The 25481-nt window shown below is 33.7% G+C and overlaps 2 protein-coding genes and 1 pseudogene across 3 annotated transcripts; 2 read left to right on the top strand and 1 right to left on the bottom strand.

The window, feature by feature from the left end:
- Window positions 1-5201: 5201 nt before the first annotated feature.
- On the bottom strand, window positions 5202-7986 carry LOC125216583 (traB domain-containing protein-like). 2 transcript variants are annotated; one of them, XM_048118335.1, is made up of 10 exons: window positions 7698-7986; window positions 7529-7576; window positions 7365-7427; window positions 6805-6888; window positions 6613-6723; window positions 6408-6506; window positions 5813-5928; window positions 5608-5719; window positions 5377-5491; window positions 5202-5327 (listed from the first exon to the last, which is right to left on the bottom strand). In XM_048118335.1, exons 1-10 carry the CDS (start codon window positions 7722-7724, stop codon window positions 5296-5298), a joined length of 807 nt encoding a protein of 268 aa, XP_047974292.1. In that variant the 5' UTR covers window positions 7725-7986; the 3' UTR covers window positions 5202-5295. The 2 variants fall into 2 exon arrangements, with proteins under 2 accessions (XP_047974292.1, XP_047974293.1); XM_048118336.1 differs by having other exon boundaries at window positions 5202-5491.
- A 4377-nt stretch (window positions 7987-12363) lies between these two features.
- Window positions 12364-15095, top strand: LOC125209792 (traB domain-containing protein-like). Its single transcript, XM_048109373.1, has 9 exons — window positions 12364-12684; window positions 12809-12856; window positions 12929-12985; window positions 13378-13461; window positions 13543-13647; window positions 13742-13849; window positions 14295-14410; window positions 14487-14598; window positions 14715-15095. The coding sequence occupies exons 1-9, from the start codon at window positions 12364-12366 to the stop codon at window positions 14883-14885; spliced, it is 1122 nt and encodes a 373-aa protein (XP_047965330.1). The 3' UTR covers window positions 14886-15095.
- Window positions 15096-24736: 9641 nt separating this feature from the next.
- LOC125211321 lies at window positions 24737-24990 on the top strand (annotated as a pseudogene).
- The last annotated feature ends 491 nt before the right edge of the window (window positions 24991-25481 follow it).

A 25481-nucleotide genomic window follows, 5' to 3' on the forward strand; every position in this document is an offset into this window, starting at 1 on the left:
AATTGAGAGTGAGGACTTTTCAAGGGTCTTAGGAGCTTTTTGGAGTTACGTGTTAGGATTGACAACCCTAATGTTAGTAATCAACGTTTGTATCGCATGAGCATAAGCTAGGTGACTCGTCCTTTCAAAGTATTAACTGTGCTAGGGTATTGTAGTTTGGAATTTGTATAACCATAAAAGCGAAAGCACATCCCTGGAATTCCCCTTATCTCTATACTTTTCTCTCTGTGATTTGCTTGCATTTAGTTGTTTACTGTTTTTAATATTTACTGTTTTCAAAAGTTTCCAAAAATTCTTGTTTCTCCAGATAGTAATTGAGTTCTAGTAGAAGATAGACACTTTGTGTACATCTTCCCCGTGTTCGATACCCGGTACTAACCTTTTGCTATACTATATCTACTCTGTATACTTGCAGGTATTTATAGTGCAAATAAAAAGTGCATCACTTCACACCGGCGACCAAATTACCACTAGCATCATTGATAGCAAGATAAGAATTCTTTATACTAACATCAAACCCCTTCTCCAACAATTGACCAAGGCTCAAAATATTACTTTTCATGGCAGGAACATAATAGACGTCATATATAAAACCATGATTTCCATTCTTCAGCTTAATCAAGATATTACCTTTTCCTTGCACCGCAACTTTTGAGGAATCTCCAAATATAACATCCCCATAAGATGTCTCCTTCAGCTCCACGAAGAGTTCCTTGTTCCCACACATGTGGTTACTAGCTCCAGTATCCAAGTACCATGTGCTGCACTGATCACCCTCAACTCCTTTATGACTAAAAAAAGAGGTTGAAATTACCTACTCATCATCATCTCCACCTTCGGCATAATTGACTTGTTGATTGGTCCTGGTATTTCCGGCTATTGGATACACATAACTGTAATGCCCAAGTTCGTGAAAGGTATAACACTCAACATTTGATTTATCAAACGCTGGTTGATTGTAGGTTTGAGAATAACCGCCACTGTATTGTCCTCTTCCTTGTCCTCGTTGTCCATAAAAATTTTGACCTCTGCTTCGATAGGTGGAATTTTGATGTCCTCCATTGTTTTGATAATTTTGGCCTCGTCCTCCTTGATTTTGGTAATTCTGTCCACTTCCTCCTTCATACTGGTAATTCTGGCCGCGTCCTCCTCGCGCCACGATAGCCTCGACCTCGGCATCGGCCTCGGTTGTATCCACCACGCGATGTCCTGGGCTTAGACTTATTATCTTCTTGGATTAACATCTTCGCTTGTAGCATATGCTCAAGTGATGTAGTTGCCTTTTTCTTCATGCGTTGCTTGTGGACTTCCAAGCTGCTCTGCAGTTAGTCGATTGCCATGGTGTTGAGATCTTTTGATTCTTCGATAGCTGCAAGACATGCTCAAACTTTGATGTTAAAGGACGAAGAATTTTCTCAATAACACGAACGTCATCGATGTTCTCCCCTTGTCTTTTCATTTGATTTACAATAACTAATGTTCTTGTGAAGTAGTGTGAAATGCACTCCGTTTCAGACATGGCCAAACTTTCGAACTCGCCACGTAGGATCTGCAGTCGAACTCGTATCGCCTTATCAGCGCCGGTGAAAGTATTCTTCAGAATCTCCCAGGCTTGACGTGGTGGCTGCACTTACTTTCTCGAACGTGGTTTCATAAATACCTTGATAGATATTGAACAATGCCTTCTTGTCTCATTTCCTTGCATTTTTGAGTGCGTTCTTGTTCGTCAGGGCATCTTCAGCTTCTTGGGAGGCAGGTTCGGTGTAGTCGTCTTGAGCAATATCCCACAACTCTTGTGATTGCAACAAGACTCGCATCTGAATACTCCAATTTCCATAATTGCGTTTCTCTAATTTGGGAATTTGGGGTTGAACCATGTTCAACGTTGCCGCCATAGGTAGGATCGAGTGGCTCTGGATACCAGATTTGTTGGATATTTGACACAAAACAAAGTAGCACTCAACAAGAATGAAATATGGAAGATAAGTATTTATAGACTTCTCCCAAAAGAATTATAAAATACACAACAAAAGTGCTTCTGCGTGTACTTTCTCTCTCTATCTAACTATGAGCTACGGCTCTTTTAACTCTCTCAATTCTTTTTCTTATGATTGATATGATTACATTGAACTTCTACTACCCCTATTTATAGAGATTCAAATATAATAAAATAGTGCTAGCTACTATACACATCTTCACTACGGGGCTTCATTAGCTTAATTAGGAATACATCAAATGTAATCCAACAGTTCCACCGCCTAATAGATGTTAACGAGGTAGATAGGTTGTGGCATCCTCGTGACCATGAAGTATTCCAAAGATTACACTACTATGATAAGGTGCTGATGCAGCACCTTCATCACCATTCCTTAGATGTGAAGAAGTTGAGTTAATAATTTCAACATTGCAGCAAGAGTTGCACAGGTTGCTGGTATCTATGGCACTTATCTCTGCATCAAGAAGATGGTATAAGTTTAGGCCATCAATTATAATTCTGGAATTTAAACTCTACATCATTTGGGCCCGAATTCTGCAGCCCATAACATTTATCGGGTTGGGCGGGCCATCGTAGCAAATATATGAAAACTCGGACCAATTTTTAGAGGGACCATAAATTAATCGATTAGAGTAGAGGGTTTTATTATATTCTTAGCTCATTATTTTTATTTTTATTTTTATTTTTATTATCTATTTATTTATTGACTTATACTCATTCTATTTATTAAATTGTCCTAGTAACACCATTATCTGAGATCATCATTGGACGATAATTTTTTTATTTCAAAAAAGAAGAAAATCTGGTAGGTAGTACTAGTATTTAGTTACCGTGTCTCAACTAAATTGAGTTGTATTCTTTTATATAAAGTTAATTTATTATTTTTCTGATAAAAAATTAAATATCTAATCACTACTCCCTCCGTTCCAACTTAATTGTCACTCTTGGAGGGGCGTGGGCAACAAGTTTTAAAAAATGTAAAAAAAAAGGTTAGTTGGAAAAATTAGTAAAATGTGGGATTCACTTTTTTTATATTGGTTTTATAATAAAATGTGAGTGAAGTGATTTATTGGAAAGTGAGACCTACTTACCATTTATGGTGAAAAAAAAAAGAGTGCATATTATCATCGAACGAAGATAGTAGTAGTTATTATAAAAAAATGTCATTTTTGAAACGTTACTATAAATTCATAATGTCATAATTTTTAACGTGTTAAAAAAAAGAAGATTTTCAATATACTTCTGATTTCTGGAAACACATTTTGATGGCACAAACTCTACTAGTGAGGCATGTGATGTCAACTTGCGCTGATGGAAGTAATATGTGAGTCATGTATCAACAAATCATGTTCATGGCATAATGAAGGAAAATTTTCCATTAAAATTTAAAAAGATGAACATTAAAAACATTCTCAATTCCATGTAAAAGTAGAGATTCAAACTCATATTACTGGTGAAATTGAAAGATGATAGAGATAAAAGGAAAAAAGTTATAGCCTCCAAAATTGAACAATTTTATGGACCCTATACTCCTCAACTATACATCTCATCTTTCCCCACAAAAGCCAAGAAACTATACATATTCTCTTACAAAAAATCTGCAAACACTAGGTAGACATTGGACCAAGTCAAGAATCAAGAATACAAATTGGCCACCAAAAGTAGCAATGGGAGACAGTGGTGACGCATAGAGAAGCAACGAGGGACTTAAGCCCCTATCAAGCTAAATTATTGTTTGTGTATATGACTTCGTCGAATTTTCACTATTTTGTAAGATTTGTGGTGCAAAAGCCATTATTATCTCAACAAAACAAATGAAATTTATTTTTAGAGATCTCAAAATTTGAAATTTAAAATATTTATAGTCATTACCAAAACAAATTAATTATCCAACCCAAATTGGAGAGGGACTAGACGTGGGAAGCACCACACTTTTTCTTTCTCCATCAACTTGGCTACTAATATTCCACCCAATTCAAACTCAAAAGCCAACCCCACCAAAAAATAATTCAAATCCTCTTTTTGCTTTTTTTTCCATGACACTACACTACTTTTTTCCATCTTGATTTCACATTCAAGACCTCTTATCATTAGTTTGTCCAAGATTTTGTGAATTTCTCATTTGGCCCGATCCATTAGATGAGGCCAACTACACTTTAGCCATCGTGTTCGTCTCATCCACCGTGTATGGGGAGAGTTGCATTGCCGGATTTGTTTGTTAACTAATCCCACAACGCACTCTCCCCTTGTGCTCTTTTGATAATTTTTTTAGCGGATGAGAGAGAAAGCACGAGGCAAACCAGTGTCCCGAGCTCTACTCCATGAGTAGTGGCTCGACTCCTGGGACTGGACCCCATCCCGTGACTCCATGAGTCGAGCCCATTGGAGAAAGACAGCCCCATTGAGAGCTCCAATACTACAAATTCTACACATCCTAAGCGAATGATCCTTGCAAAAGGACCATGAGTGATTTAATATGTAATCACTAATTGAAAATGTGTCGATATTAGCAAATTAAAATTGAGCCTAATTCTCCTCTAGAAATATAAGAATGATAGGTTTTACTAATTGTATAAATTGTTGTTAATAGTATTATTATTTCAATGGCAAGTAGGCCCATATACATCATTTGGGCCCAAAAGTAGATGCATATATATCGGACCAGGCCGTTTAAAGTTATACTTTTCTAATAATAATTGGGCTTTGAGAGCAAATATATGAAAGTCGGGCCCTTTGTTAGGTGGCCACAAAATAATCGATTTATTAGAGTACAGGGATTCTATTATATAAGTAGCTCATTATTTTTATCATTATAGTCATTCAATTTAGGCTAAAGTACAAATTTAATCCCATATATTTTCTCTAAAAATATTTTTGATCCTTGTATTACCTTTTGGTCTCAAAAAATATATTTTTGGTCCAATATTAACATTTTCGTTAACTTTAACGGTCAAATGTGTTTTGACCAAAATTAGTTACTTAATTATGAATCTAATTAAAACTCTCCACTCTAATCGATAGTTTTAGAGAATAGTCTGAGCAATTATATGGAGTATTTGCTCCGGAAGGCCCAATTAAAAATGAAGAGAAAAATAGAGCATCAAACAGGCCCGACCCAGTAAAGGTTATGGGCTGCAGAATTCGGGCCCAAATTACATACCTGGGCTTAGCTTAAGTAATAAAATTGAAACACTCAAACGAAACAAATAAAAATATAAAGAGTTTCTATTTCTAGAAAATGGACGACGAAGCAGTAAAAATATAACCCTTATAACATTTGCTTGTTTATAATAATTTCTTCATCTTTTAATTATAAAAAATTGTATCCATCCTTGTTTCAACTCATCGAACTAGAGATAAGTGCTATAGAGACAAGCAACCTTGTTTCAACTCATCGAAGTAGAGATAAGTGCCATAGAGACAGGCAACCTGTGCAACTCTTGTTGCAATTCTAAGCATTTTCTTTCGAAGTGGGACGTTCAGAAGCTGCTCCACCTGCGACATTCAAAAACATGAAGTTATGCCAAGACAATACATTCAAAATTGCAACGTACAAAAGGCCAGAGAATTTGAAATGACAAAGTAATTTGCAAATGGCACAGAATCTTTACCTCAACATGTTGTTTCCAGTTGTTTTGGATTCCTGGTACGTGACCCCGCCCCACAACAGCAACGACTGACTTATGCTGACGTGCGACTTCTAGTAATTTGAAGGACATATATCTGTACAGTGTACACCATATATTGAGAATGAACAAACATGCAATATTACAATGAGATGAAGATTTTTTTTTTTTTTTAAAAAAAAAACCTAACTGGTCGCGCTCATGGATAATAATTTTTGAGCCGATAGGATCTTGCTTGGTCATCTCACAAATCACTTGTTTCACCGTGTCCGCATCAACCTTCCCAGTCTTTTGTGCCTCCTTCACCTACATGAAGCAAAAGTGAGCCTTTTAACATTAGAAAGTAACATCACCTCTACAAGATAATAGTCTATGACTCCCTCCAACCCCAAAAATAGTTCATTTTACCTATTTTTGCCATTTGGTCCGTCCCTCAAAATTAGTTCAGTTTCTGATTTGAAAAAAAATTCATCACACTACACACTAATGAAGTGAGTCTCATTGTCCACTAATACTACATCAACTACTTTTCTCTCATACTTCACCTGTTTGGCATTACAACTCTGTGTCGTCCCCTTAGTCTAATTTTAGGCAACAGATGAAGTATCTTCCAATATTTTACTTATTCCATCCCGAAAAAATAGTTTCCTTTTTACCATTTTAGTTCGTCCCACAAAATTAGTCCTCTTTCTATTTTTGGAAACATTTTCACCACACATTATGCAACTAATAAGGTTGGTCCCTACTTTTAGGCGATGGAGGGAGCATAAAGTAAATAAGTTTACCTTCTTGGCGAGGTCTTCTGGCAACATCATGTGTGGTCTTTTATATTTCATGTAGGTTTGCCAAAGAGACGTGTTGGCCCAATGTCTCAAAGTTGTAATCTAACACCAAAAGAAAAAAAACTACTAGAAACTAAGAAGTGATGTGCGGATGATTTTCTAGCTATAAGTAGTGGAAAGGGATAACAAAAGAAGAGAAATAGCTCACCTCTACAGGTCTATCACCAAGTATGACCTTGGCACCATATTTTGTTGCTTCGATATATGCCGTAAGAAAATCTCCACCGGGCACATGCTCATATTTATATTTAATAAAGAGCTAGAAAAAGAGAGATTATGGATATGTATCATAAAAGATGTTTCTCTATCAAGTTAGCATAAATGAAAAATTGAATCATACCTGAGCAACATACCGCTTGAATAGAATTGAATAAAGACTTTCATATTTCTCCCACATATGCACCATATCTTGCAAAGTCGGCATCTGTAAGTAAACAATGCTTATTAGTGAATTAAGTTGACAGGTTCTACTAAAGAGCATAAAAAAGAGTAATAAATCAAGGGAAGTTAAGATCATTAGTTCATAAGTATACAATGTGGCCTACAACATCACGATGATGTGGGCGGTCGAGCTGTTATCCTGATCTTCAGTTCATAAGTAGGAATTGACCATTTCTACACTAGTACTATTTGTTTATCAGATTTGTTTTAGAGTTGCGATAGATGATGAATGCTGTAGTAGATATCTCTTATGAGAAAACAATAACTTGTACACTTAATTCTCTTGATCCATTCATCGAATATCTGTGCTTTGCTCTACTGCCTTCCAGCCCTTTACTCCTAACACCACAGCAACCAAATAATAGCACTGAATTCAAAGCCACTTCTAACTAATTTCTGGCACCAAATTCAAATGATTCTACAAAAACCAAAAAACAAACACAAATACGAGCAACTAACCTCAATTTTATCATGCGTAAGAATATGACGGCGACTAGCGCACAGCTCCAAAAAAAAAACAGCCTGCCAGACAGATCAATGAAACAGCTCCAACTATATACAGACGGAGTATAATAATAATCATAAAATGGTACTTCATCAAATAAAATAACAAAGTAAAGCACCTCTGGTTTCACGAATTGGATCACAGCCTTAATTTCTGCCCATGATTTCTGCAAAAAAAAAAAGGAAGAACGAGGGACTAAAAAGTTCATCTCTCAACAAAATTTCAATACGATTGGGAAAAAAATGAGATGCCTCGAATTCAGTAACAAAATACGCAACATTACTCACCGGAGATTCGTGATCGGATCCGATCATATATACATCGCAGACGCCTCCAACAGCAGCTGACTCGCACGTTAGCGTCACTACATTCTCCAGCGGCTGCGGTACCTTCTTCCGCCGTTTCAGCTCATAATTGTTGTGACGGTCGCTAATCGGACCGATTTCCGCTGCCGTTGCCGGAGAGGAAAGCAATCACCTCGAATTGGCGGCGGAGGAGTACAGATTGATGAGGCGATTGGCCGATTTGAGACGATTCAATCCGTACATCTTTAGCTGCATTGAGTTCTCTCCACAAGAGTAGTGGGTTAACTTATTAATGGAGCTGTCACACGTGCCCTTATAGTTTAATTTAACGAGGAAATTACGTAGATGTTATCAAATTTTATCTTTATTTAATATTATTTTTGGTACCTATAACAAAAATAACTTGATGTACCAACTAGCATTTAATATTATATTTGGTACCTATAACAAAAATAACTTGTACCAACTAGCATGTGATTTTTTTTATAGAAGATATTTTTGAAAATTCAAATTAAATAGTACTAGTAATTATTATTTTTTTATTTCTTATTTCTTTTTTAGTTTCTTCTTATTTTTTTTCTTCATTTTCTTATTTCTTTTTAGTATATTATACTCGTTTCTTTTTTTTTCTTCTTACTTTATGTTTCTTCTTCCTTCTTCTTTTTCTTCCTTCTTTTTCTTTTCTCTTCTTTTTCGTCTTGCTTTTTAGTGTTTTATACGTGTATCTAATTACATTCATAATATAAATAAAAAATAAAATGCCTAACTAAATTAATTATTTAAAATAATTAAATCAATTGAATATATTTTATTAAATAATTTTATACTCATTTTAAGGTTGAAACACCTAACTAAAAATATTCAACTCTTTATATCGTTATGGATATAATTTACAACGTTAAATTTTTATTAAGGCTATATTAATTAGTTACTAATTTAATGTAAAATTATAATAATACTAATAGTTTAATGTAAAATAGTAATAATATCTACCATCATTCGAGAGATCAACAATTTGGCACTTATTCTGTTTGCTTTTTTCTCTTTCAGTCATTTTATCGAATACTTTGAGATCATTTTTCTTCAATTACAGTATTCTAGTGATCCTTTCATCGAGCACCTCTTGTGCTCCGCTCTACTACCTAATTGAGTTAGAATTCCATCCCTTTATTCCTAAATCCTTTAAACATCCATGCCTGATCTCTTCATCGGCCCAGTTAATTCTCAATACACACATAAATCTGAATTCAAAACCACATCTAACTAATTTCAACCACCAAATTCAGTTAATTCTACATAAACCACTTCTACACATATTATTGTAGGTGTATTATTTATAGTTTATATTCCAATCTTTTATAGTAGTAGTATTTTTTAATATATCATAGTAATATTTGTAAATTATTAATTTTATAATACTCCCTCCATCCTAATTCCCTCCATCCTAATAAATATGCAATATTTGGTTTCCGACACGGGATTTTATGCAATCTTGTTCAGTGAGATAACGAGGAGAGAGTAAAAAAAGCCAAGGGGCCCCCATGATCACATTCCACTACTCGCGCCATTAGAGATGTCAATCGGGCCAGCCCACCGGGTTTCGGGCCAACCCTATTCGGGTTGCGGGTTAATCGGGTGCGGACTAATCGGGCTGTGATTTTTTCGGGTTATAAAAGTTCAACCCTAACCCTAAAAGCTCGGGTTTCGGGCTAGCCCAGCGGGCTAATCGGGTTGCTACCGATAAAATTAACACGCGTTCAATCCAATAAATAATGATGAAAATTAGTTATATTTATAAAAATGTAAAATATTTAATTATGATAAATTTGAGATATATGCTTAAACTCAAACATAAACATGATCAAATACTAATATTTAGAGATTTATGCAAAATAAAACATAAACATCAAGAAATTTTAAAGCATGTTTTAGAAATTTAAATATTTTTCAGTGAATTTGATGTTTCTAATTTATATATCTATTATTATGTTAATAAAAATTTAATATATAATTAATATATTTAATATTTAAAACTGAAAGTTATTTTTTTAGTAATCTATATTATAAAATAACCAATGAAGTGTCAAATTAGAGTCAAACAAATAGAATGATAGAAATTTTATTGGGATTTCGAGCCTGGCCCTAACGAGTTGCGGGTTAATCGGGTGCGGGCTAACCGGGCTGTAATTTTATCGGGCTAGAAATTTTCAGCCCTAACCCTGTAAATTTGGCGGGCTATTCGGGCTGACCCACGAGTTGCGGGATACATTGACGTCCCTACACGCCATTTATGCATATGAGTTGAATATTAGTAGCATGAGTTAAATTTGAAAAGGGCGTGACACATTGAAAAACATCATTTTATGAATTAAATATGGAGAGAATAGTTAATCAATTTGGGGCTCTGTTGGTGTTGGATGACAAAATGATGGCAACATGGATGATGAATTTAATTAATATTGTAAGTGGATGATTTTAAATTCATAATCCTAGATTCCTAGCATCCCACCCCAATTTTTTTAAGGTTTTTGGCTTTTTAAACCAAAATCTTTCCCGGTATTTCAGTTTTTTCCATAAACTATGAGATTTATTTTTAAAACCACAAACTTTCATTTCGTTAGGATTTTCCCAACCCGACCCTAATAGCACATTTCTGACCCGAATAGCATAATTCGAAATGTTAAAGTTGTGTTTTGTTTATTCAAAAGTTGTCATTTGTTATGTAATAATTGTGATTGTATGTATTATTGTGCCAAATAGGATCCAAGTAATCAATTTAGTGATATATATGACTAAAATTGACATGTAGACAATCCGGGTTTCGTCGTTGACCCGCCGGTGAAAATCCTAACGAAATGAAAGTTCGTGGTTTTAAAAATAAATCTCATAGTTCATTGGGAAAACCGGAATTCGGGGAAAGGTTTTGGTTTAAAAAGCCAATTTTTTTTTTTTTTCAGTTAGATCGAAAAAGTGAATTTTAGCCTGTTTTAGAGACACTAAAATTAGCCATTCGGGCTCATGTGTGTATGTATTTACCAATGTTTTAAAAACCGGACCGGCCAGTGAACCGGCAAGGCTACTGGTTCACGGTTCAACCGGTCCAACCGGTTCAATCACTGGTCGAACCGTTTTACTGTTACAAATTATATATAATATATAAAATATATTCAATTTCAATGAATGATATAATTTATAAATTTTTTATTAATAAATATAATTAAATGTACAAATTACAAGTTAGTATGGATAAATTTTTTAATATTTTAGATATAAAAAAAGATAATTTACAATAATTCAAAAAAATTATATGATATAATATATAAATGGATATTAATGATTAATTAGTTTTGACGAATATATACTATATAGTAAATAATTTATTATAAACCTTAGGTATAAGTACTTATATTTACATAAGTATCTATATTATACAAATAATAGTTAATTTTAGTAAAAAAGAGTAAATTTTAGATGATAAATATATTATCATATTAATACCTACTCACTATAATATAAATTTAAACTTAAATATTAGTTTGAGTAAATAAAAAAAATTATTTTAATATAATAATAACTAATGTTCATGTTATTAACAAGAAATGCTTGTGGTGGAGTGGTAATGGACTTGGTCTTTTGACCAAGAGGTCATGAGTTCGACCCCCACCAAAAGCACTTATTTTACAAAAATTTTAAACAATGAATTAAACCGGTTCCCGGCTAGACCGATTCGACCGGCCGATTTCGACGATTCGCGGCGGCTCAACATGCAGGCGGTTTTATAGAGAGAACCGGACCGGATCACCGAACCGGTCGAACCGGCCGGTCCGGTCCGGTTTTTAAAACACTGGTATTTACTCATGTAAAATATTCCAATGAAAACAAATTTGTGTAACCCACTTCATATGAGCTTTGGGCATGACATATCATCATTACTTCTCTAAATTGAACTAAATGTAAATTTGATAAAATTTTGAAATATTAAATTTAAATTACTACTAATATTTTATAAATAATGTGATAGATTATTAAATATCCGAAATCTTTAGATACTGGATTATAAGAGCATCCACTATGCGGCCGGCCGGCCGCCCCGTTTGCGGCTTAGCCGCGGCGGGCTATAGCGGAGGACGCGTCCGCCCCGGAGGCGGACGGATTTGCTGGGGCGGAAGGGCAATCGCCCCGAATGCGGCGAGGACGAGCCGCTGGAGAGAGAAGCGCGGCGGCTGCCGCGCCTATCTATTGTGCGGCGAAACCGGCGCGGCGGTCGCCGATTTAATTTTATTTAATTTATTTTTTTTAAATATTGAATTTGTAATGGTTTTTTTATAAATATTCCTCCCATTTTCATCTTCTTTCCACATACATCTTCACACCCATTTCACTTTCTATCCAAATTTTCTATCTCTAAAAATTTTAATTTTATTGCACTAGCCGTTTTTCTCTAATTATTTTTAGTCCGATAATTTTAATTGTAATTGAATTAAAATATACAATAAATAAAATAAAGTGAAATGTGGCTAAAAAAAGTGCCCACTATTGCTGCGGACACTTTTTTTTTTGGCCGTGACAAATTAAAAATGGCTATAAAAAAAAAAAAAAAAATTGTCCACAAAAAAGTGCCCCGTGGATGCTCTAAAAGTATCATATTATGGTCACGTCACGCGTGAAAATTAACCTACTACTCTCGTGGAGAGAGCTTAGAGCTAATGATGTACGGATTGAATCGTCTCAAATCGGCCAATCGCCTCATCAATCTGTACTCCGCCGCCGCCAATTCGAGGCGATTGTTTCCTCTCCGGCAGCGGCAGCGAAAATCGGTCAGATTAGCGACCGTCACAACAATTATGAGCGGAAACGGCGGAAGAAGGTGCCGCAGCCGCTGGAGAATGTAGTGACGCTCACGTGCGAGTCAGCCGCGGAAGGAGGCGTCTGCGATGTATATGTGGTCGGATCCGATCACAATTGCCCGGTGAGTAATGTTGCGTATTTTGAATTATTTTTCTCTGAATTCGAGGCATCTCATTTTTTCCAAATCGTATTGAAATTTTGTTGAGATATGACCTTTTTAGTCACTCGTTCTTCCTTTTTTTCAGAAATCATGGGCGGAAATTAAGGCGGTGATCCAATTCGTAAAACCAGAGGTGCTTCATTTTTATTTTTATTTTTTTATATTTTATGATTATTCCAATGATTTGTGTATATATCTCCTGAAGGCTGTTTTTGTGGAGCTGTGCGCTAGTCGCCGTCATTTTCTTACACCTGATAAAAAGGTTGGTTGCTCATATTTGTATTTGCTTTTTGTTTCTGTAGAATCAACTGTATTTGGTGCTTAAAATTAGTTAGAAGTGATTTTGAATTCAATGCTTTTATTTGGTTTGAAATAACTCAATCTAACAATTCACATCTCAGATATTTGATGTTTGATGAACGGATCAAGAGAATACCGTAAATGAAGAAATATGAACTAACTGGAAGAGAAAAAAGCAAACAGAATAAGTGTCCAAGTTGTTTGGCCACATTTGTAAACTTTCCACAAACAACCTGTCTCAACTAATGATCTTAACTTCCCCTGTCTATCTTTCTAATACCTTAATTTGATACTCCTTTCTATGCTCATTAGTAAAACCTGTCAACTTATTTCACTAATGAGCATTGTTTATAGATGCCAACCTTGCAAGATATGGTGCAAATGTGGAAGGAAAATGAAAGTATTTATTCAATTTTGTGCAAACGGTATGTTGCTAAGGTATGATCCATTTTTTCATTTATGCTAACTTAATGGAGAAACATATTTTATGATACACATCAATAATCTGTCTTTTTCTAGCGTTTTATTGAAACTGGTAAAGCTCCCGGTGGAGATTTTCGTACAGCATATATCAAAGCAACAAAATATGGTGCCAAGGTTATACTCGGTGATAGACTTGAAGAGGTGAGCTATTTTCTTCTTAGTTTTCACTGCCTATGGCTAGAAAATCATCCGCACACCACTTCTTAGTTTCTATTTTTTTTTCTTTTGGTGATAGATTACAACTTTGAGACATTGGGCCGACACGTCTCTTTGGCAACTCTACCTGAAATTCAAAAGAAGATCATTTTCATACATTACATTGCCAGTAGACCTCGCCGAGAAGGTATTCTTATTTACCTTATGCTCCCTCCGTCGCCTTAAAATAGGGACCAACCTTATTAGTTGTTGTAATGTGTGGTGAAAATGTTTCCAAAAATGGTAATTGGAAACTATTCTTTCGGGATGGAATGAGTAAAATATGGAAAGATACTTCATCCGTCGCCTAAAATTAGACTAAGGGGACGACACGAGTTGTAATGCAAAATAGGTGAAGTATGAGAGAAAAGTAGTTGATGGAGTGTTAGTGGACAATGAGACCCACTTCATTAGTAGTGTAGTGTGATGAATTTTTTCCCAAATCAGAAACTGAACTAATTTTTAGGGATAGACCAAATGGCAAAAATAGGTAAAATGAACTATTTTTTGGGGACGGAGGGAGTCATAGACTATTATCTTGTAGAAGTGATGTTACTTTCTAATGTTAAAAGGCTCACTTTTGCTTTATGTAGGTGGAGGAGGCAAAAAAGACTGGGAAGGTTGATGCTGACTTGGTGAAACAAGTGATTTGTGAGCTGACCAAGCAAGATCCTAGCGGTTCAAAAATTGTTATCCATGAGCGCGACCAGTTTGTTTTTTAATTCTTCGTCTCATTGTAATATTGCATGTTTGTTCATTCTCAGTATATGGTGTACACTACACAGATATATGTCCTTCAAATTATTAGAAGCTGCACGTCAGCATAAGTCAGTCGTTGCTGTTGTGGGGAAGGTGCACGTATTAGGAATCCAAAATAACTGGAAACAACATGTTGAGGTAAAGATTCTATGCCATTTGCAAATTACTTTGTCATTTCAAATTCTTTGGCCTTTTGTACGTTGCAATTTCAAAAGTATCGTCTTGGCATAACTTCATGGTTTTGAATGTCACAGGTGGAGCAGCTTCTGAATGTCCCACTTCAAAAGAAAATGCTTAGAATTGCAGCAAGAGTTGCACAGGTTGCTTGTCTCTATGGCTCTTATCTCTACTTCGATGAGTTGGGACAAGGATGGATACAATTTGTTGAGGCTCTTCCTAAAGTTCCAAAAGGTCGAGTGGATTGATTCGATTTCGATTATCCCGTTTGAGTGTCTCAATTTTGCCATTGAAGCTAAAGCCCATATACATCATTTTGCCTGAATTCTGCAGCCTATAACATTTATTGGGTCAGGCCTATTTGATGCTCTATTTTTCTCCTTTGTTATAATTGGGCCATTTGCTAAAACCATCGATTCAGTGGGGGATTTTATAATATTCGTAGCTCATTAATTTTATTAGTATTATAGACTTTTTTAGATATAGTCATTTTATTTAATTAAATTTGTCCTGCTATCTGAGATCATTAGACGACATTATTTATAATTAAAAAAGAAGATAATTGGCTCAATTTTATTTTACCCAAATAATACCCGCAAGTGTACGGAGTTATTGTAGCAAATAGCAAGCAATAGTATATCGTATTCCACATAGATAATTAAGTGTAAACCTAAGTACCACGAACAAATTTCAACTTCTATCCAGACGATAAAAAATTTTTGTTTTAAACTAGCAACTACTAAAAACATATAAATTCAGAGATTGAAATAAAACACTTAAACAAGAAAACAAGTAAGCAAGTTGTAGAAAATGATAGAGAAATATGCAGAACTTAGGGATCCGATGCACAACTCATAGCCTAACCCAATTGAAACCGATTTACCATTTAAAGTCACCAGAATTATTGAATCAATCACAAATATGGATTAAACCTCCTCCCGAGGTGAGAAAACCATCGATTAGGTGGAATAATTGAAGTCCCCTTCCAATTCTTAGACCTAACTCCTAATAGTTCGATTATATTAAAGATCTCACTCGAAACCTCAACTCTCCCGAGTTTTATTGAATTAATGTGTGAATTATTCTTCTTTCAAGGTTAAATATTTCATCTCTCGATTACTCTAAGAAACCCTACACTCCCAATTGGTGATCAAGCAATTGTTAGGAAAAAGCACAAGAATAAATCTAACAATTGCAATAGCAAGATAAAAACGAAGTCAATCGGATTAAAACTATGAATCAATGCATCTTCACTTAGAATTCTTCATGAAAAGTTTAGCTACTCATGTTCATGGTAGAAAAGAAAAAGAAACTAAGCAAAACAATGTAAATCATGATTCGAATTGCAATTGGCGGAGGAATTGAAGCTTGAATCTTCAATCTTCATCCAAGAGTTCTTAAAAAAGAGAGAGTGGGTGTTTGGCGGCTTGTATGGAATGCCTAGAATTGACCTAATTCTTCCTTCTTAATTTCCTTTTCTAAATATTGCGTTTGCACTAAGAAAAACGCCAAAATGACGGACCCGGCCGGGTGGAATTAATCCACTGGAAATTCACCAGACCGGGTGAAAGTTTCTGGAATTTCGTAAGCTTTAGTAGGCTACCCGGTCGAGTGGAATTATAGGGTAATAATTCACCCGGCCGCGTGAGATTTTCTGGACAGCGCAGTGTTCGTAAAACGGCCATAACATCTTCTACGGGACTCCGATTGAGGCGTTTAAGATACCCACGTGAAGCGCTTTTGAAGACGAAGAGAATGATATGAATTAGAGGCTGATTGTACTTCAAAATCTTCAGTAAAATTGACTCAAACCAAGGTTGATGCACATCAACATATTTTGTACATTTTTCTACACATTCTTAATAAAATGGTCAACATACCAACATAATAGAAAAGTAGATATAAACATGTCTAATAATAGACAAAATATGCTCAAATTCATACAAAACCACCCTCTAAAACCATGTAAAATCTAACTATGTCAATAATATTACTCCATAAAACAAGCAAACAATAAAATGATTTTATTTTTACTAATTTTTTATATATTCATAAAAATTGGTAGTTATTTTGCTGAACTATTCACCGAAGTTTCGGTATTAATAACTACAAGCTCCAAGCAAATATATTATTATTAAAATAGAAGCCAATGAACCATTTTGTCTAACCTTTCATTCTCTATTATTTTAAAATTTTTAAATTCATCCCAAAACTTGTAAATAATCGAGTGGGTTGATACTTGATAGCGTGGTTTTCACATAAGTCGATATACATCCTTTGGGCCCGAATTCCGCATCCCATAGCATATTAGGGCCGGGCTCATTAATGTACTGTTGTTTTACTCAACTTTCATTAGGCTTCGTGATCAAATATATGAAAGCTTCGAGCATTTAGTTAGAGTGGCCATAAAATATTCGATTACAGGACAGGGTTTTATTTTATTCGTAACTCATTATTTTTATTATTATAGACTTATAGTCATTCTATTTAATTAAATTTGTCTTGGTAGCTCCAATATCTGATATCATCACCAAACGACATTTATAAACCTTTTTAAAAATTCTATGTTTAGTAGGAGTACTATTTTTTGACAATTCCATAAAAGTTGAATAGTTATTTTGTTAAACTATTAGTAGAAGTTGCGCCATGAATGAGTTATTAACAAGCTCCAAAGAAATATAGTATTAGATGAAAATTTTTACTTAATTTTATTTTTTGTTCATTTTTTCATGAGTTTCTCTAAATAAAAATTTCGTATAGTATACCATACTTTTGTTACAATCCCTTTTTGGCACAATTTTTCATGAGGTTTTTATTGTGACTCGCAAATCTATTTCTCTTCTTTTTTAAAAAAAATAATTTTTGGATTTAATTTGGAATAAGCTTTGTCCAATTAAAGGCATTCACAATTTTCTTGGCACTTTAGCAATCAGTACTCCTTTATCCGAAGTTACTTGATTTGTATTTCATTTTGGATTATCCTAAGTTTCTTGAATCATTACTCTTTTTGGCTAAAAATAAAATATCTAATTACATTTATTTTATTCTTTCTTTTACTTTATCTTTTCTTTTCTCTCTTGCTTTATTTTCTCATCTACTTTATTTTACATTATTTAATCCGTTAAACACAACTTTCTTAAATATCGTGCCGAAAAATAAACGGCTCAAGTAATATGAGACCGGAGTAATTGCTAAATTTCATGGGCTCATATTTCCATTGAATTGTTAACAAAAATAGATTAAAAAAATTTAAAAAATTAAAATAAAAAGTTTTTATTAAATAAAATATTAAATTAATTGTAAATTAATCCTAATCATAAGATTAATAAAATGAATGGTCTTAATTTGATCTCTAGTTCGGTCTTTAAAACTGAATTTGTAGATAATGGAACTCTACGTGTACAAATTATGTACATTTGTCTTTTCATTTTAATAATTATACTGTAATCTATCATTTGTCTCTTAGGAGACATCCCACTTTTAATAAGAGCACTTTCCAATGTAATATATATGTATCTAATATTTTAATTAAATTTATAAATAAATCTATTTTTTTATTAAATAAACAAGAATTTAGTTGTACAAAATTTAGTCACACGGATTTATTGTTTTAATAATTAGATAATTCCCCTTTACATCATTCCTTCAGTCGTTTCAAGTTTCCACCTTATTTTCTGAGCCAAACTACTCGTCATTCTTTAATTAAGCAATGAGATTCATATCACACATCATGGTATAGGCTCATGTGTGTACGTATTTACACATGTAAAATATTCCAATGAAAACAAATTTGTGTAACCCATTTCATATAAGCTTTGGGCATGACATATCATTTACTTCTCTGGACTTGATAGAATTGTTAATAATTTGAAAGATTGAATATAAAATTAATATTTTATAAATAATGTGATAGATTAGAAAATATCCGAAATCTTGAGATACTAGATTATAAGCGACTAAAGAATGGTAACTAATGAAAATGGCAGTAAAGACACTGAGCATTGAAAAGCTAAGGGAGAACATAACTGCTTTAGGATAAAAATAACATATGCAAGTGGTTTTGTTTAAATTCGAAAGTGGTGGCTGCAATTACACTTTGTCACTATTTATATTACCATGCTAAGAGGTCCTAGAACTTAGCTATAAACCCTAATAGCCTAACCAAGTTTGACCACTGTCAAACTAGACGACAATGCTCTTCAACAGAATTGCTGCATTCTCACATGCTGGAGATTCTTGAGCTCTTGACCAATGATGGCATGCCACTCAACAATACATCTTTCCATGTAGGAACTGATACATGTGGCTCCATCACATTGCATCTCATTCTTTCCTCCTTAACTTCATCAGTTGCATGATTGTCACATGGTGGTGTTTTGATCACCATGTTAACACCTCCATTATAATTTAACCTACTCTTGTGGAGAGCTCAGAGCAGCTAAAGATGTACGGATTGAATCGTCTCAAATCGGCCAATCGCCTCATCAATCTGTACTCCTCCGCCGCCAATTCGAGGCGGTTGCTTTCCTCTCCGGCAGCGGAAATCGGTCCGATCACAACAATTATGAGCTGAAACAGCCGCTGGAGAATGTAGTGACGCTCACGTGCGAGTCAGCCGCGAAAGGAGGCGTCTGCGATGTATATGTGGTCGGATCCGATCACAAATCTCCGGTCAGTAATGTTGCGTATTTTGAATTATATTTCATTTTTTTCGCAATCTTATTGAAATTTTGTTGAGATATGAACTTTTTAGTCACTCGTTCTTCCCTTTTTTCAGAAATCATGGGAGGAAATTAAGGCTGTGATCCAATTCGTTGATGTTGTGGGGAGGGCTCACGTACCAGGAATCCAAAACAACTGGAAACAACATGTTGAGATAAAAGATTATGTGCCAATTGCAAATTACTTGGTCATTTCAAATTCTCATGCCTTTTGTGCGTTGCAATTTCGAATGTCTCGTGTTGACATAACTTCATGTTTTGGAATGTCGCAGGTGGAACAGCTTCTGAAAGTCCCACTTCGAAAGAAAATGCTTAGAATTGCAAAAAGGGTTGCACAGGTTGCCTGTCTCTATGACTCTTATCTCTGCTTCGATGAGTTGAGACAAGAATGGATACAATTTGCTGAGGCTCTTCCAAAAGTTTCAAAAGATCGAGTTGATTGATTCGATTTTGATTCTCCCGTTTGAGTGTCTCAATTTTGTCATTGAAGCTAAGCCCATATACATCATTTGGGCCCGATTTCTGCAGCCCATAGCATTTATTGGGTCAGGCTTATTTGATGCTCTATTTTTCTCCTTTGTTATAATTGGGCCATTTGCTAAGACTATCGATTAAGTGGAGTGTTTTATAATATTCGTAGCTCATTATTTTTATTAGTGTAATTTGAATTTTAAATAATAGTAGTAGAGAATTTTATAATATATCCTTTTCAAATAAATAGAGTTTAATTTAGATGTTGAGTTCTATTATTATTATTATGTCTAAATTCTAATCTAGATTTTTAATTTATTGTATTTTGTTCAGTATATATTATAAAATTAAATTTTTTTTCATGATGTATTTAAATTTATATATTTATTTTTTACACTTTGTATATTGATTTAGATCTATATTTATATATGAAGTATTAATCTATATGTAATATTCACGATATATGGAGTAATTTAAAAAAAGTTTATCAATAACAACGAGCGAATCTCCTATGAAGATACATTTGGATGTACATATTTTTATTTACAAGCCATTTTGTCTTTAACTTAATAATAAAAAATATTAGGAGCAGTAATGTATAGGTGATATCTATCTATATCTATATCTATACTAATCTAAAGGTATAGTTTGGTGAAAAGACTTCAATGTCCTTTTTGGAGGAAAAATGAAAGCTGATGTGTAATAGATGATGTGTCATTTATTCTTTACTTTATTTATTTTGAGTATTCCAAAATATTTACAAAATGAAAATATTAGAGAGAGAGAATTCTTGATTGCAGCATTGCGAGATGCTTGGAATCCGGCGACAGCGCCGACGAGAGGGCGGCAAGGCTAAGGGAGACGGGACAGTGGTGGCGAGGCTGAGGGGACGGGACAGTGGCGGCTGGCCGAGAGAAAATGAGGTATCCGGAGTGAGAGAGATGGGGAGGAAAGTTGAGAAGACGAAAAAGAAGAGGAAGGAGAGAGAGAAGTACGGCTGCGGCGGATTCATTTAAAGATCCGATCTTTAAACGCTGGAGAAGAAGAAAAATGAGAGAAAGAGAAAAGCGCCGAAGTCGATCTTTAAATGAATCCGGCGGGAAGCTGGATCTGGAGTACGGAGTACGTCAGGAGTCGGGGAATGACGCCGCCGCCGGAGTCGGGGAATGACAATCTGGCTGGAGCTGGTGTTCAGCACGAAGGTGACCCCGGCGGCGGAGGCACAACTGGGTGTTGAGGCGGCGGCCAGCCATGGCGAGTAAGGCAGAGCAGCGCCAAGAGGGAGGAAGGGGCGACGGCGTGGTGTGTAAGGCAGCGCGACAGGCGATACGAGCGGCGAGGCTGTGTGGAAAGAGAGTCGGCGAGGAAGAAGGAGCGGTGCTCTAGCCGGTGAGATGATTTCCGCCGCCGATTAGGGAGGATCAGGGAGGGAAATGGAGGCGTCGAGCCATGTTGCAATAGGGTTTTAACTTTTAGGATACTTTATTGTACTATATTGTATATTGTTTGGACTTTTGTTTAATATTTAATGGGCTTTTAAATTTTGGAGTATAATTTAGATTTCAAATAGTGGTACTATAAAACTATGTACTCAATCTTTCTATACAGTTTTTAATTTGAACTTCTAATTTTTAGACTTTGTATAATATATATTTTTTATATTATCTTTTAATAAGTTATTAAGTGTATAGAATTAGTTTACTTTGATTTACTCATATTTTTATCTTTTAAACTTTCCAAAATTTTAAGATATGTATATATTAAATTTGAACTTACCTAGACCAAATATTAATTATAAAAAGTGAAGCTAAATTAATATTATTATTAAACAAAAAATAATATTGCATCACTATCATAAGAACATTTTTATTAATAAAAACGCATGCTATGTGTTAGTTTCTTGACGCTAGATCATTCACTTGGTGTTACTTATACTTAAGAGAGAAAATATAATTTTTAAGTTTTTTTACTAAGTCATTAAATTCATAGTATATAGTTAGAATTGAGTTGATTTTGATTATTCATATTTTTATTTTATACTTTACAAGATATTGGAATATGTAACTATATTATCATGTATTGAAATAAAATTAGGCTAAACCAAATAATAATGATAAAAAGTAAAACTAAATTAATATCAATATCAAAAGAAGAACAATATTGCATCACACTAACATTTTTATTAATATGAACGCATACCATATATTATTTTCTTGATATTAGATCATAAATTTTGTGTTACTTTAACTTAAGAGGAAAAATTTCAAGTATTCTTTTAATTTGTCTTAGTTTATATTTTCATGTTTAGGCATATTTTCATGTATTGAATTTAAATTTGGAAAAAACGAATATATCAATTGTGAAAAAACTTTTATTTTTGTACTTGTTCGCTCATGTCGGCCTATTTCTTTAAAGACATTTTTTTAGTCATTGACAACTATATGTTGCAATTTCAAGAGTTACGAGTCCATGAATGATTAAAGGTTTTAATACTGAGCGTTAAATTACAACTTACATACAAAATATTTCACTAATGTTTTAAATTAGCATACATCACACATAAAGTTTGATTATTGTTTCAAATTAATACATTCGGTTCAAAATCACTAATAATGTTACTTTTGGGCTTTTATTTGTTTTTTATTTTATAATATGAGATTTATTAATATACAAAATTTTAAATTTCAACTTTTATTTTGGATTTTTAATTTTATAATATGGACTTTGGATTAGTATTTTGTTTAACCGGAATAGTATATGTAGTATTTGCGTACACAATACTAAAAAAATGTATTCTTCAACGCAATTAATTGTCTTACTTTGACTCCAGATTTTAAGAGTGTATAATAAAAACTGAATGAAGAAAGGGTATGAAATATGAATTATACTTTTATGGTATTCTCTCCGTTCAAATTAAGTTGAGTCAAAAGTTTTGGGCACGAGATTAAGAAATTGTGTTAAAAAGTATGAGAGAAAAATAAAGTATGAAAGATAAAGAGAAAATAAAGTAGATGATGGAATAAAATAAAAGAGATTGGATATTTGTTTTTTGTCAAAAAAAGAGAAATGACTCAACTTAGTTGGGACATCTCAAAAAGGAATACGATTCAACTCAGTTAGGGAATAGTATATTGTGTTGAGACGAGTTAGTGAAATGTGAATTCACTTATTATAATAAATGAGTAAAATGAGATCATTATATATGGATTAAGCAAAAAGGAAATAAAATTATAATTCTTCACTGACGAAGGAAGTATGTATTATTGTATATATTGTGCAGCTCCTACCACAAATATTTTCTGCGTCCGCCACTACCGCCCTATATATAGTCCGAATTATAGTCCGCCATTGCAGGCACCTAGACTATGATTTGGTAATTTTTTATTTTAATTTTTTGTTTTTATTTCTATTTTCCACTCTATAAATACATCATGTTTTATCTTCATTTCTCATGCCTTCCAATCTCTTTCTCTAACTCACTTTCATCAGAGAAATTTGGTCATGTAACCGTTGAAATTGTATTGTTTAGTATTGTGCGTTCAACTATTTCGGCTTTTTAATAAAATGAAAATTTCCATAATTCTTAAATTTATGTATATTAAAAGTCTAAGCTGTCTGAATAATTTTTGTTTCTTCTCACAAATTACAAATGTATTAAATTTTATTTTGAATAAGAAATACTATATTTTTTGGATTAGGACCATTCTTCTTTTTTTTTTTTTTTTTTAAATTGTATATAATGATAATTTTTTTAATTATTTACAATTTATATTCATTAGCTGAAAATTCTTTGGTCCGTGTATAGTACGGGGGTTAACATTAGTGCTAAGAAAAGTAAAGTTAATGTGATATAGAGTGGATATTAAATTGAAATCATGACAACTTTTTACTAGTACATATAAAAGTACTAGTATATCAACTGTCTGGAACATTCATATCGGTAAAAAGAAATACAGTATTGTAAATCTCACAAGCATAACGCTAAATAAAGCTTGAAGCATAATTCAATGTATTGAATTATTAAAATTCTTTCAAAAAAATAAAGTTTTAGCTTACGTTTATAAATATTACTTGCACAACATTATATTTATATGAGAGTAGCTCTATTTATATTATCAAAAAATCTATACAATATATAAAAAGGGAGTTTTGGAAGGTTTTGAATAATTATTTTAGGATGAGGGATGTAAATGCAATTAATATAAAATATATAAGATTGCCATTTAATTTTAAAAAATTAAATTAAAAATGTATAAACATTAGATTAAAAGCTAAAATAAATAAATCTGTTCATAATTCCCACGTCTTCTTCATTTTCATTTCCATTACTTCATTCCAACTCCACTCACTCCACTCTGCACATTCAACGCGTGGGGTTCGTGATCAAGATTTTCCGCCATTGGCTATAATATGCATTAGTGTACTAATTATATATGTGATCATATGGTAGGAGTTTTATTATCATATGTTATCGTTACATTGTCATAAACGATTGAGGGAGAAGTGGGAAGGAGATGATATATAGATCATGTTGTCAAGTGGGTTAATAATAATGTTGTGTTCATTTTGTTAGGTAAAATATCATTACCAACAAAGAAGCACATGAAGATGAAATCGTCTATAATACATTAGAAATCAATCTCAAAAGGAAGATTAGGGAGCCTCATCTCAAATTCCAGATATTCACGATTCACCAAGAGTCCAAATGTTCAAGAACTGCATGAAAGGACACATTAACATTTGAATTTACACTCACAAGTATACTTATGATGCTCTATCATGTAATTTCCAACTTACTTGATAAGGGTTTTTAGGCACAATTTCTCATCATATTCTCAGCCTTTTTTCTTTGCCTTCCCTTCACAATTTGCAGCTAAATGACCTACTTGACCACAAAGAGAAGAAAAATGGGAACAACAACTTTCATGAACATTATCGTGGCTATTCTTCTTCCTCCACTCGGTGTTTTCCTCAAGTTTGGCTATGGGGTACTTTTATTTCTCTTTTTAATTAATATTTTTTTCTTTAATTTGATAGTATACAATTGATACTATATTTATATTTGATTTTGGTGAAATTAACAGGTTGAGTTTTGGATTTGCTTCTTATTGAGGCTTCTTTTGGTTACATTCATGGAATCATTTATGATATATATATATAATATATATATATATATATATATATATATATATGGTCCTGTTAGGTTGAGATTTTTGGGCCTAATTGAGAATTGAGATGCAATCTCAGCCACCAATTCACAATCTTAGCGCGATGTCAACAACCTCTGGTTTATGTCAACAGGGGGGTATTTTTGTCATTTCAGCTCTAAAATGTTTCAGCTGTATTCAAAACACGCCGGCAAAACTCTCGAACATTTCTCTGAGTTCTCTCCCAAATTTCTTCTACAATTCTGCATCTTCTCTTCCCTTCGTCGCAATTCATCTCCTAATCTTAGACTTCGTTCAGTTTTCTGCATCAATTAATTTCCAAAAATGAGGATCGAAGAAGTAGTTGAAGTTGAAGCACCGATTGTAGCCAGAAAAAGGCATTCCAAATCGGCGGTCGTTGAAGTGAATTCTTCAGGTTAAGAAATTGATTCAAATTTTAAGTATATTGCTTCGATTTTAGTGTATTAAAACAGATCTGGATTTG

This window comes from Salvia hispanica, chromosome 3, assembly GCF_023119035.1.
Source record: "Salvia hispanica cultivar TCC Black 2014 chromosome 3, UniMelb_Shisp_WGS_1.0, whole genome shotgun sequence".
Lineage (NCBI taxonomy): Eukaryota > Viridiplantae > Streptophyta > Magnoliopsida > Lamiales > Lamiaceae > Salvia > Salvia hispanica.